This window comes from Aotus nancymaae, unplaced genomic scaffold (genome assembly GCF_030222135.1).
Source record: "Aotus nancymaae isolate 86718 unplaced genomic scaffold, 86718_ANA_hifiasm-v0.15.2.pri h1tg000020l, whole genome shotgun sequence".
NCBI classification, from domain to species: domain Eukaryota; kingdom Metazoa; phylum Chordata; class Mammalia; order Primates; family Aotidae; genus Aotus; species Aotus nancymaae.
In genome coordinates, this window is record NW_026988432.1 from 34,343,674 (window position 1) to 34,358,235 (window position 14,562).

Below are 14,562 nucleotides of genomic sequence, written 5' to 3' on the forward strand. Positions count from 1 at the left end.
TGATAAAGGGGTATTTCTAAGATTGGGGCTTTTGCACCACCTGGACTGTAATCCTGCCCTCCTCTGTGGGGAGAGAAGATGAAAAAGTCAGCAGAATATAGAAACTGACCCGTCCCTCAGCAATCCAGATCCTTCTGTATATGCACCTTCAAGAGACAAATCTGATACACAAACATATAACTGGATCTGGAATTATTGATGCTAATAACTTTTTCTATTCACAAGGAAAACCAAGGTCTAACTCTAATTCACTTTCATATTTTTGAAAATAAAAACAAGAAATTTATTCTCCCAGGTTCCTTGGCATATCTTTGGCAAATCCTCTATACAAACTTACTTTCATTTGCAAAGTGAAGCCAACTTCCTTAGATTATACATTTTTTTTTCACTTTCTAGAAAAGAAAACTGGTTTCAATAAGTTGAAAGTGAGAAAATATCTGAAATATGTAATTTAAAGAATAGACTGGGTCCAAATAAATTTAATGATTGGAGTATACACATTTAGATTCATTTTCTTAAAGCGAGGTCATTACAAATTTAAAAAAATATGTCATCTTTATAGAATGCCTAAGAGTTCATGAGTAAAAATTGCTATTTAATATGTCTTTCTAAGATCTCTTAAATGAAATTGCCTATGATTAAATATCAATATTCTTAATTGTTAAAACATTCAAATTTTATAATGATTACATTTAGAACTCATATTAATTAGCTATATCCGAAGCCTATAACTAAATTTTATTTTCCTGCAGGCAGAATTCACAGCCATGCGGGAGCAGTACATGCGGGGTGGCGAAGGCTTCATCATCTGCTACTCCGTCACTGACCGTCAATCATTTCAGGAGGCTGCCAAGTTTAAAGAACTCATTTTTCAGGTCCGCCACACCTATGAAATTCCCCTGGTGCTGGTGGGTAACAAAATTGACCTGGAACAGTTCCGCCAGGTGAGTGCCAATTTTATCTAGTGCTTCTGTCTTTTGCTCTGAGGATGCATAGTACAAAATATGGCTGCTTTCCAAGATTCACATTGAGAATTATGAGAAAGAAATGATGCACATGATTTTTCTAACAAATCATGGTGGTCCCATGGTAAATTGTGTTGGCCACTACAATATATTTCACCATATATGCTATTTTTCAGAGTCCTTACTAATGCCTCATCCCCTAGGATCTGGGGCTATATGCTGAAATACAGTAGAAATGATTCTTGTTCACTTCTGAAGTGTGACCTTAAGAGTTCTGCAGATTGTACATGTCTCAGATTGTACAAAGTAACATTACTGAGAAGTATCATGCAAATCAAAGTTTTGTAAATCTAATTCTCTAAATTGAGTTGCTTCGATATAAATTGAGATGCTTTATCTTTATTTTAATTGACCTTAAATTTGAACTGGCTTTTAATAGTTCATGTTCTTCCAGTTAATGATCTATTTTTAGCCTATTTAAAGTAGTCAACTAGTAAAACCTTTTCCTAATGTAGGAATCATCATGAAAGAAAATAGTTGTCTCCTATGTTAAGGATATTATAAATATGGATTTTCATACCTAATACATATTAAGTTTTCTTAAATTGAAAAGATCTTATACAGAGTTCATGTGTACAAGTTGATTCTTAATGGGAAAAGTATTTCTATGATTTAGTGCAATGCAATTTTGTGGTGAGATTTTTATACATTTTGCTTGAGAATCTAAGCATCTTAAAGTGGCAGCTAATTATTGTTTTAGGAACTATAATATTTGTTCATCTCTTCTGCACCTGTTCTGCCGTCGTACTTTGCTGTTTCCATTTCTCCAAAGATATGCTCAGCGTGATATGGTTGCATTTCTATGGGTTAATCACTCAAGTTTATCTCATCAGTTAAATATGAATCTATTCTTAGACACTTGGCAGTTGGAGGCTTAGTAGCTGAACCTTTCCTATACTTCTCTGAAGAGTGCAAGTGCTTTACTTTTCTTACAGCTTCTAGGAACTATTATGACAAAGCACACTCAATGTATCATCAAGTGATCATATGAACATTTTTGTTGCACTTCTAAGAATTCCTAGAAAACAAAAAACCTCTGGTGGGGTTTCAGTTAGGAAAGCTGTAAGTGACTCTGAAAAGCTAGTGAATTTGAAAACATTCTGAAAACTTTTTCAGGCCAAAATTAACTAAATTTTCTCTATAGTGATTGCTCTCCATGACTCCAAAGCTGGCTGACATTTACTTCTCCCTCACTCTCCAGACCCTGTTTTACCAGGCTCAAAGGTGATCCTTTGGCTCTCACGAAGGCATGTTTATCAGAACCCCATCTCAGCCTGGATAATTACCTGCTCCTTTTAGATTAGCAGTGAAATGAATCACAAGGATCACAAATGTCACTGAAATAAAAACTCAGGAAAATATATTAAGTTGAGTAACTGTGCAGATTTGACAGTCTTTTCCTTATAGATAAAAGCAAGTACTGTAAACAAGATAGTCACAGCAAGTGCAAAAACCATGAAAACACAAATTGCAATCTTTGTAAAACTGTCCATGTACCACTGTCTCCAATAATGAAGTGTTGATGTACAAATTTGGCTTCTGGCTGCGGTTGTGATAGAAATAATTACTCTTAAAACAGCAGAGTGGTTTTTCCTTAGCAAAATGATTTTAATTCACACTTTATTTTAATGTTGTAACTGCCCTATGTAGTTGTAAGCCAAGTATTTGAAGAATGAGGACATCTGACAAATGATATATTGATAGGAACTGACTTTACTAAACTATTGCAGCTAGTGACAAAATTAAGACTAAAATGCTATCACATTATACTCTTTTTGTTCCTCAGTATTTGAAAGGTTAGGTTTCTGTTCCTTCCTGTGGAAAAAAAAAAAAAAGCAAATTAAGAAGAAAAATAATGATGCTCATACCTAGATGGTTTGCAGCTCAAAGGAATTCTGTGAGGATTCCTAGAGTAATAAAGTTAAACTCTCAAAGATGAAATTACGCTGCTGCTATTGTTTAGTGGTGAGAGGCAAAGAAGTAGGATTATCACTAAACAACTCTTATGCCTTATCAGCCCACATTAAAAGAGTTTGGAAGGAAAGAATCTTGATGGTTAAAGCTGCCTCTTTTCATACTTGGAAAGATTAGGTTCCTGTATTCTTAATGCATTTTGGGAAATCCCAAGGCTCTTTCTAAAAAAGATAAAAAATAAATAAAAAGACAACGAATTTTAGTGTATTATGTGTTTATCATTATTCACCTCCTTGAGCTAAAATGTGGAAGGACTTAAAGAATAATATTTAATCTATGAACAACATTCATTTCTATGATGATGATACTAATGATACATTTAGTATTTTTAAGGCTCTGTGTTGGGCATGTTACACACATTATTTTATTTAATCCTAACCACAAGACCATGAAGTACTCTATTTACATATGAGTCAACTGAATCTCTAATACATTCAATAACTTGTTCAAGGTCACACAACTCTAGTTAGAGTTGAGAGATAAAATTCAGTGTGTTCTGACTTAAAATCTCACCATGTCCTATGGTTGGCCTACAAACAATTGTCATTTTATCATGAATTTATTTTTTACGTCAGCTTCTAGATCCTAGCGTGCTTCTCAGAGCAATAGCATCTAATAGACAAAGAGGAACAGAAAGAATCAGGATGATGATTCTTTGGGTGTGGAGTGGGCAGTTCCAGGCCATGGAAAAGTCAGTAATAGCCCCATGTTGGCTTCCTTACCCTTTTGGTGTGAGGAAAAATCAAAATAAGGAAATGGGATTCAAAACTACTGGAAAACTCTGTTTTATAACAGCCAAAAAATTCTGTCCAAAGCTTATCCAGACTATCCTAAAGCCTGTCTTGGCCGAGCGCCATAGCTCATGCCTGTAATACTAGCACTTTGGGAGGCCAAGGCAGGAAGATCTCTTGAGGTCAAGAGTTCCAGACCAACCTGGCCAAGATGACGAAACCCCATCTCTCCTTAAATACAAAAATTAGCAGGGCATAGTGGCGGGCACCTATAATTCCAGGTACTCAGGAGGTTGAGGCATAAGCATCACTTGAACCCGGGAGATGGAGACTGCGGTGAGCAGAGATCGCACTGCTATACTCCATCTGGGCAACGGAGCGAGACTATTCTGTATCAAAAAAAAAAAATGCCTCTCAATTTCTGAGCAACATTAGGATCTTGAGCTTCCATGGTCTTTGTCCCTATTTATGCAAGCTTCTGTCTTCCCACTGGAAAGTAGAAGGAGATAATCCCTGATTTCTCTTTTTGCAAAACCCTGACAAGCTGTGCAAAGTAGAAATAGTCTGTGAATGAAATAAGTTTCAGGGATATGGGAGCTAGATTAGATAATTTTACATAAATTGCAGACCACTAACAGTTTTATCCTGAAGATATCCTGAAGATAGATAAACCTCTTGGTCCCAACATCCGAATTGCATCTTAATTCTCAGCTTTAGGCCTGGAAACTCTGCTTCCCGCAGTCTACATAACTCTTGAAGTACTGAGTTGAAATCATGAAAGGCCTTTATTTATTCTTTAGTGAGATATCTAATTAAAACAGTTTCATTTCTTTACTGAGAGGGGTATTTGGAACTGTGAGATTAGAAATTACTGGATTAAGAAAAGCATAACATCTATTTAGAGTTCTATCAAGCATCTACTTATTTTTGGACAGTGGTGATGGTTTTGGAATATAGTAAAGGAATGAGTAATCCAGTCCGTGTCCTCAAGAACTTTCCATTCTCCTCAGGATCTGTGCAAATGATGTAGGGAGAAAACTACTAAACAATGCAATTAAATGTTGAATGATATGGCACAATCTATAAGTGCAATAGTTTTTGAAAACCAGGAAAGACCCATGCGGGTAGCACATTTGAAGAATCAAGATGCTGAGTGAATGAATATCTTGACCAAGTAGGAAAAATAAGGTGAATGGTGTCATTCTTTTAGAAAGAACTAGAAATACTCAATCTAGGGAGGAAGAAAGAAACCTTGGGTCTTAAGAGTGTACACAAGCAGTAGAGTGATCAGTGGGAAACTTGGAAGATCAGTCTGCCTAGTACACACATATCAAGCATCCTAAGCATAATTTCATACATAGTTTCTCTCTTGAAGACACATTTAATCAAAGACAAAACATAAATATGTACCAGAACATATTGGATATGGTATAATGCAGTAATTAGTTGCAAATACGACTCAAACTTAAAAAATAAAAGAATATCACTTCTTTATCTTTCATTGTCAGTGCACTGGAAAATTTATGTAAACATATTTTCTAAATGATAAGGGCTTATTTTTTTGAAGGGAAAAAAAGTTTCAGTAATTTACTAATTATTTTGAGATAGATACTCATTCAACTAATGATTAATTATCCCTATTTATCTTTTCCATAGCATTTTGTAGTATGTTATTTAATTAAATGTGAATATATTAACTTCAATTGAGACAAAACAAAACAAAGCTTAGAGTTTTACATGATTTATTCAAACTGGTTGGTTGTAGAACTGGAATTTGAGTTTGAGTTTTCTTAGCATATATATATATATATGTTTTCACTATTGTCATTTATTTCATTTGATTAATTTTCCCAATGGATAACAAGCACTCTTTTAGAATCTGGGAGCACATAGATGAACTTGACAGTGAAAATCTCTATATGTAATATTGTGAAGTTACAGTGGAGGAGACAGACAATGAACAATTTGAGTATGGGTATGTGTATTCTACCTGTACAATGCAAAACTAAAGTTATACACACTCAAATATGTATGCACACATACACACATGTGTACACAATTCTGAGTAGTGAAAAGAGCAAAGAAGATATATGAAGCAAGGGAAGGGGTTGGCATATGGAGTGTAAGAGTAAAAGCTGAATTTTCTCTAGGGTGATCAAGATGGAGTCTCTATAAAGATGGCAGAGATCACAACTCAGGAGTGTGGGGAGGATTAGGATGGGGAGGATTTGGATGAAGAGTATTCCAGACAGAACCAGCAGCATTTGTAAAATCTTCACAGTTGGATTTAGCTTAGCATGTTTGAAAGCCATAATAGCTGGTAAGGAGGCAAGGTCAGGTTATATAAAGCTTCAGATTTCTTTGGTGAGGATTTGGATTTAAGTGTGAACAACAATTGTTTAAAACATTTGAGCAGAATTGTGGTATGAATACGTTTCTATTTAGTCAGTCTTGCCATTGGGTGGAGCAACAATGAAGCAGCGAGATGCATTTGGAGGCTCTTTCAGTCGTCAGGATGAGAAGTGATAGTAGCTTGAGTGAAAGGGATAGTGCTGACTGTTCATGAATTCCATACTCATACCGCACACTGACAGGTTGGCAGGTGACAAGATTACAGTGAGGTTTAGAGACCTTTCATGTAGCAACATATTCTGCTACATTCCTCAGTGGCACCTAAGGTCATCACTGCATTATCACGCAATTCACTGGGTGTCCATGATGGAGTCCTGATGACACTGTTAAGAAATGTACTCAGCATACAGAAACTAACAGATTATGTGGTTGAAAGAATCAGATAGTCCTGGGTTTGAATTGTTATGCAGATGATTACTCTGTTCTTGGACAAATCAGTGGCAGACACAAGATGTGTACCTAAGTTCTTCAGAGAAGTACTTCCTGCCCAGCACAGGGGTGGGAAGATGTAATTTGTAGATAGCTTCCAGCCACTAAGTGCTTAAAAGGTCAGCCTCAGCTACATAGAGTCTCCTTGCCTGATGTCACATCCTTTCTGGGGAAACTCATTTCCAGTTAGGTGTGGGCATACATTTCCAGCCATTTCAGCCCAGTGTGAAATACTGACAGGCAAATCTTACTTGAGAGCCCCCCACTAGTTTGGTAAAGACTCTGTTGGGGTTGCATTGACATTCAACTTCTCCCTCTGCTCAACCCTGCTTCCTTCTTCTTCCTTTCACAAATGTTGATTCCTAATAAACATGTTGCACTCCAGACTCTGTCTCTGTGTCTACTTCTGTAAAATGAGATGATAATAATTCCATCATAGTTTTTTGAGTGGAGCAGATGATATGATGTCAGTAGGTTATCTAGTGCAGTGTGTGGCACAGAGTAGTGACTCAATAAAATACTGGGTGCTACTATCTTCATCCCTCATCTAGATTATTACAATAGTCTGGATTATTCTGATATTATTATTATTATATTATTCTTCTAATATTCTTTCTTACAAATTAGAAACCGGCTAATCAAGTACATACGAATTGTGTGAAAGGTAAGTGTAATTAATCTGGGTGAAGGCCTAGGGAGCTTTCTGATATCACTTCAGCATATGGATTTTGCAAGATCAATTTTGAAGTTATTTCCCAACTTTTCAGCTGTCAAACAAAGTAGCAATTCTTTAATAACTAAAATCTGCCTAAGAGAGCTTTGAAGAAATTATTGCTTTTTTGCATAGTATATGAGCTAAGTAAGGGCAAGTTATTTGCAAATAGACAATAGGCACATACAAAAGATTCCTGGCCATTCCAGAAAAGCTAAACTGAGTTTTAAATGTATGGAAAAACTCATCTTGGATGAGAACTGTAGTTCTGGTCTGGTTGTCCCCAAACCAGAAGAGATAGTACCACCTGTGAACTTCATTAGAAATACAAATTATTCAGGCCCCATCCTAGTTCTGGTAAATCAGAAACTCTGTGGGTAAGCACAGCAATCTATTTTAACAAATTATCTGGGTGATACTAGAGTACAGTATGCTAAAGTTAGAGAGCCATGAATATAAAATGAAGTACATGAAGGATAATTTTATTTCAAATCACTATGAGAGCATAGAACCAACAAGTGTTTTAAAGGCCTTAACTGAAATATTTAAGACCTAAAAGAAAAAAATATATATACACATACAGTGTAATATATACCTAATAATACAGGAATATATATATTATATATGCACATATATACAAGTATATGTATGTGTGTGTATATATATACATGCTTGCATATATACAAATGTTTAAATATAAAATAATCTTAAACAAAATTAATTAATGCTTATATTAAAAATAATCATGTTGAAAGTGTTACAGATTCAATCTAGTTTCCCAGGCAAATTTGTCATTTAGAAAAATCTAAATTTCACTGTTTGTGTTGCACATCTACACCTAAATAGACTTCCTCTTGATAGTTTCATGTTTCGTTGGAAGAAAGCTTGTGTCTCCTCAGATTGAACTGACATTGTAACTGTTTGCCTCCCCTCTTTATTTAAATTGTCTTACACTGAATTGTTTGGTTTTCATGGATCATTGACTGCGTTTGTAAAATTGACAAGCCAGAAAAGGCTTTGGGAAATAAGCTTGTTTCTTTTAAGAAAAAGAGAAAAGCAAAGCTGTTACAGAATTGGACTGGTTTCTTGAAATGAAATCCAAAATTACAATACCACTTTTGACTGATCTTTCATAATTTTGAAAACCAATTACTTAAAAGAGATTCCAGAAAGGAAATACTGAGTGGGTAAAGTTTTAAAATTTTATTACCTTATCTATGATTTTAAGTCTCTATGTCCTTTCCCAGGTATTCTTGCCTGCCCAAACCCTAACATTTGTGGAAAATTTCCTCAACTCTGAGCAATCAGTCTTCTGACTGTACTCAATAATCAAGTGTATCGGGTGTGTGTGTTTGTGTGTGTGTGTGTGTCTGTGTGTGTAGTTATATGTATTCATGTAAGTGCATTAGACAATTCAAGGAAATACTGTAAATTCAAAAGAATGATATCCGTAGGTTGAATTACAAATACTCAGAATCAGGAGCACTAGCTGTGTGTTTATGAAGTACTGTTTTTTTTTTTTTAAACTTTAACTCAACCACGTGCTTAGGGAATTACATAATCCAGCTTTTAAAAATTATTTATTTAGAAATAATTACAGATGCACAAGAAGTTACAAACAAATGTGTATAAAAACCCTGTGCATCCTTCTCTTAGCATTCTCAATGTTAACGTCTTATGCAACTCTAGAATAATATGAAAAACAATAAACTGACATTGATTCAATGCATAAAGTTCATTCAGATTTCATCGGTTATACGTGTACTCATGCCTGTGTGTATGTGTATAATTTGATGCAATTCTGTCACATGCGTAGCCTGCTTAACCACCATCATAATCAAGATACTCAACTCTGCCATTACTCTGAGGCCTGTTGTGTTGTCCCTTGTCCATCTCCTTCCTATCCTACCCCTAACCCCTGGCAACTACTAGTCTACTACCATATTTTTTATCTATGTATTTTACTTTTTGCTTAGTATATAAATAAAATGAGTTAGAATGTATCCTTTTGAGATTTTTTTCTATTTTGTATTATTTCTTGAATTACACCCAAGTTTTTGTTATCTGTAGTGTGTTTTTTTTATTACTAAATAGCATTCAGATTTGGATGCATCACAGTTTGTCTGTTCACCCTTTTAAGAACATTTGGGTAACATACAGTTTGGTGCTATTATGAAGAAAGCTGCTATGGGCATTCATACACAAGTTCCTGTGTGAATATAAGCTTTTACCTCTCTGGAATAAATGGCTAAGAACACAGTTGCTAGATCTTATGATAAGTCTATTTTAGTTTTAAAAGGAAATGCCGAAGTATTTTCCAGAATGGCTGGCTCTATTATCTTATATTCTCACCCTTGCCAGCATTAGATGTTATCACTATTTTTCATTTTAGTCAGTTTGATCAGCATATAGTGATATCTCATTGTGATTTTAATTTGCATTAGTCTAATGATTAATAATATTGAACTTACCTGTAGAGGATATTCAGATAGCTATGGGTATATTTGCTATCTGAATATCCTCTACAGGCAAGTATCTGTGCATGCTTCTGATCATTTTCCTTTTTTTTAATTTACCTTTTTAATTGACAAATAAAATTAGATATATTTATCAGGTACAACATGATGTTTTGTAAAATTATACATTACGAAATGACTAAATTGAACTACTTAACATATGCATTACCTAATATACTTATTTTTTGTGGTGAGAACACTTAAAATCTACTCTTAGTGATTTACAAGGAATTGCACATTGTTATTAACTATAGCCACTATATTGTAGAAGAGATCATTTGTCCTTATTACTCCTAACTAGCTGAAATGTTGTATCCTTTGACCATCCCGCCAACCCCTTCCTGCAGTCCCTCGTAACCACCTTTTACTCTTTCTATGAGTCCAACTTGTTTAGATTCCATGTATAAGTGAAAACATGAAGTATTTGTCTTTCTGTGCCTGGCTTATTTTGCCAAACATAATGCTGATTTTCATTTTCATTATATTCATTGACCATTTATGGTTGGATTGTGTTTTTTTAAATTTGAGTTATGAGACTTGCATTTTCTAGATTCAAGACTTTTTTAGATATGTGACTTAGAAATATTTGCTTCTAGTCAGTAGTTTGTCTTTTAACAGGATCTTTCACAGAGTGAAAGTTTTAAATTTTAATGAACTCAATTTATTGATTTTTTTCCCTCTATGAATTATGGTTTTGGTACCAAATCTAAGAACACCGCCTAGTCATAGGTACCCAAGAGCTTTTCCTGTGTAACTTTCTAAAAATTATATCATTTTATGTCTTACATTTATATCAATTATCCATTTTGAAAATTATTTTTTGTATAAAGTGATATTATTTTTGGCTGATGGATGTTTCATTGCTCCAGCATCATTTATTGAAAAGTGTTTTACTTCTTTGTTGAAATGCTTTTACACCTTTATAAAAAATTAATTAAGCATATTAATGTGGAGTCATGTCTGCATGTTCTATTCTGTTCCTTTGATCCATCTATCCTTCTGCCACTACCAGACTGACTTGATTACTTCAGCTTCAGCAGATAGAGTCACAAACTCTGCTCTGTGGCATCTCCTGGACACCTGTGTCAGTTGACAGCTCAGAGACTTTTACATAAATCTTAACATTAATAATTCCTCCTTCATTTTTCTTCTTTTTAAAACATATTTTGGTTGTTTTAATGCATTCTGTTTCTTTGTTAATTTTACAGTAATTCTGTGTTTACAAAGAACTTCAATGACATTTTGAAAGAAATTAAGTTAAGCCTATTGGTTATGTTGAATTGACATTTTTACTATGTTGGGTTTTCCAATCCATTAGGTTTCTACAAGTATTTAGCTCTTCTTTGATTTCTTCATGAGCATTTTATTATTTTAATTATGCAAATACTGTTGATTAGATTCATACCTGTATATATAATTTTCTTAGGAGTAACTGAAAATGGTATTATATTTTTGTCATTAAATTTTTATTTTCAATTATTCGTTATCTGTATGTTTAAATACATTGCATTTTGTGTATTCATGCAGTATTTTGTAACCTTACTGAACACGAGAGAAACTCATTAGTTCTCAAAGTATTTTGTAGATTACTTGGGGTGTTCTATATAGACAAGCTTGCCATTTGCAAATAGTTTTTTCTTTCTTTCTTATGTGTATATCTTTAATTTCCATTCCTTGCTTTCTTGCAATGGCTAGAATGTCCAGAATTATTTGCATAAGTGTAAGGAAAGTGTAAGGAAAGACATCTTTGCCTTATGCCCAATCTTAGAGGCAAAGCATTCAATTTTTCACCATTAAAATATTTTCTGTAATTTTTTAAATAGATATTCTTTATAAGTTTGAGGCTATTCATCTGTATTCCTAATGTTCTAAAAGTGAATTTTGTTTTCGTAAATGGGTATATAACATGCTTTTCCTGTGGCAAATAATATTATACATTTTTTTCCTTAGCTTATTGAAATGATGGACTACACTAATATATTTTGAATCTTTAACCAGTCTCACATAGCTGGAATAAATCACATTTTATCATAGTGCATTATTATATGCATATGTTTTTCTATAATATTTTGGTAAAATTTTGTTGAGAATTATTTTCATTTAAGTTAATGAGATATACTGGTCTACAATTTTTACATTTCATGTGATCTCTGTTGGGTTTGGGTATCAGTATAATACTGGCTTCATAATATGAATGACAATACTTTCTAATTCATATTATGGAAAGAAATTGTGTAAAATCTGTTAATTCTTTTTTGAATATTTGGTAAAAATTTCCAATGATACCGTCTGGGCCTGGAAATTTCTTGAGCAGAAGCTTTTAAAATAAAAATTTGAGTCTTCAACAGTTATAGAGCTATCTTATTTATCTAATTGGTTTTGGCTGAGTTTGAGGAGTTTGTGGTTTTCAAGAAGTGGTTTATTCCTTCCACCTTACTGAATTGATGAGTGTTAAGTTATTCATAATATTTCCTTGTAATCATTTTTAAAATTTATTTCAATGAAAACTTTGTGTGTGTATATATATATATAAGGCATATAACATAATGTTGTAAAATATGTATATATGGTAAAATGGTTGCTATAGTGAAACAAATTACCATATCCATCATCTCATATAGTTGCCCATGGATCTGTTGAGATGTCTTCTATTTCATTTCTGATTTTATGATTTAGGTCTTGTCTCATTTTATGTCTGTCAATTTTGCTAAAAGTTTACCAATTTTGTTGATATTTTTTAGATGAATTGGCTTTTAGTTTTATTAGTTTTCTATTTTCTTGTTTACAAATGCATTGATTTCTGATTTTATCTTTATTATTTTCTTCCTTCAGCTTGTTTTGAATTTTTCTTTATATCTTTTAAATATAAATTTTGTCTTTATTTTTATTCCCTTCTATGTATTGTTTTCTCTTGATAGTTCCTCTTTGACTAATGCATTATTTAGAAGTATATTTTTAATTCCCAAGATTTTGAAAATGTTCCCTCTGAGTTTCTGTTGTTGATCTACTGTTCTTTGTCTGTAGAAATTTCATTTGCTTTTAAGTCTCCTTGATCTAGTGTTAGCATAGTTGCTCCTTTTAAAAATTAATATTTGCCTGATATATCTTTTCTATCCTTTTGCTTTCAACTTATCTATGTCACAATGAAACAGCAGAATTCCCTGATCCCCTTCTGGGACTCACAACAGGGGTGTGGCTCTGCCACCATGTGTGAATCCCTTACTGGAGGGGGAGCAGGCAGATGGGCATGTGCAGGAACAAGGGAGAGCACTTTTGGGCTCCAGCCCCATGGTAGTGTCTAGGGGTATGTCACAGTTAATGCTTTTTTAGCAGTTGTTGTCCACAGAAGGCTAAGTGTTAAACCAGCTCAGTGAAGAATCAGATGACAGCCTTTTATACCCTGCCTTCTTGGTTCCTGGGTCCTTGTCCAGTGTCCAGGAAGAATCAGGTCACTTGGACTTGAAGGATGGTGAATGCAGGGATTTTATTGTGTGATGAAGGTGGCTTCAGCCAGATGGATGGGGAGCTGGAAAGTGGATGGAGTAAAAAGATGATCATCCCATGGAGTTTGGCCATCCCCTGGCCAATTTCTCCAACTATCCCCAGCTGAACTCCTCTCAACATTTAGATGCTCCTTCTCTTCTCTCCTTCTCTGCTTCACCACTCTGCCTCTCTGCTGCCACTTTGCTCAGAGGAACACCACTCTGTTCCTCTGCTCATCTGCTCTTGGAGCCTGGGATTTGGGGTTTATATAGGTACAGGATAGGGGAGTGTTGTGGGCCAAAAGGCAACTTTTGAGCAGGAAAACAGAAATGTCTTTTCCCATTTGGGGCTGTGGGTTTCCAGGCTTGAGAGTGGGGCCTTTGCCAGGAAACCACCCTCTTCTACCCAGTATTTCCCTGCCTCCTGTCTATATCAATAATTTTCAAAGCAAATTTCTTACAACCCACATATAAGTGGGTGGTGTTTGTTAATTCCACTTTGTGAACCACTACCTTTTCATTGGTTTATTTAGATTGTTACAATTAAATAATTACTGATAGGTGAGGGCCTATGTCTGCCTTTTTATTATTTATTTTCTGTTTTCACTTTCTCTTTCTCAATTTTCCATTGTTTGTGTGTATGTATCTTGGCCTAACTGTGGATAACTTGAACAGATTTTTCTAATTCTGTTTTGATGTATTTATGTTTTTCATTATAACTTTTTATACAGTTTTCCTAGTAGTTGCCTGCTGGTGTCAATGTGTTACCACTTCAAGTATGAAAACCTTACTTGAATTTAGGCCCCTTTAACTGCTTTCAGGTATAATTGTCTCAATCATTTCCTTTGCATACATAGAACACCATGTCAGATGGTGTTCATCTTTTACTCCAACCATAAAATATAATTTTTAAACTCATGAGATGAAATATGGTCCTATTATGTTCACTGCAATTTATGCACATTCTGTTCTTTACTTTCTAAAGATCCCAGTCATCATCTTTTGTAATTATTTTTACTTTCGAGTTTCCTTCAGCTATTCTGTTTTTTAAGAAAATAAATTGTTTTATTGCATTAGGGTGATTTGATTTTTAGATTTGCAAAATATGAACTTGAAAACTGGAAGGTTTTTAAATGTATTCCAACAATTTTTGGGGTGTAGGTAGGTTTTTGGTGATATGGTTATGTTCTTTAGTGGTGATTTCTTAGATTTTAGTGAAACTGTCATCTGAGCAGTATACACTGTGCCCAGTGTGTACTCTTTTATCCCTCACCCCATTCC

At 34.3% G+C, this 14,562-nt stretch overlaps 1 protein-coding gene across 2 annotated transcripts in view; it reads left to right on the forward strand.

Annotated features, from left to right (window-relative positions):
* RIT2 (Ras like without CAAX 2) overlaps nt 1–14,562 on the forward strand; it is a 375,399-nt gene that overhangs the window by 198,121 nt on the left and 162,716 nt on the right. For both annotated transcript variants that reach the window (XM_012440881.3, XM_012440882.2), the window contains one exon: nt 753–944. In XM_012440881.3, coding sequence (XP_012296304.1) covers nt 753–944 — 192 coding nt within the window. The remainder of the gene's footprint in view (nt 1–752; nt 945–14,562) is intronic.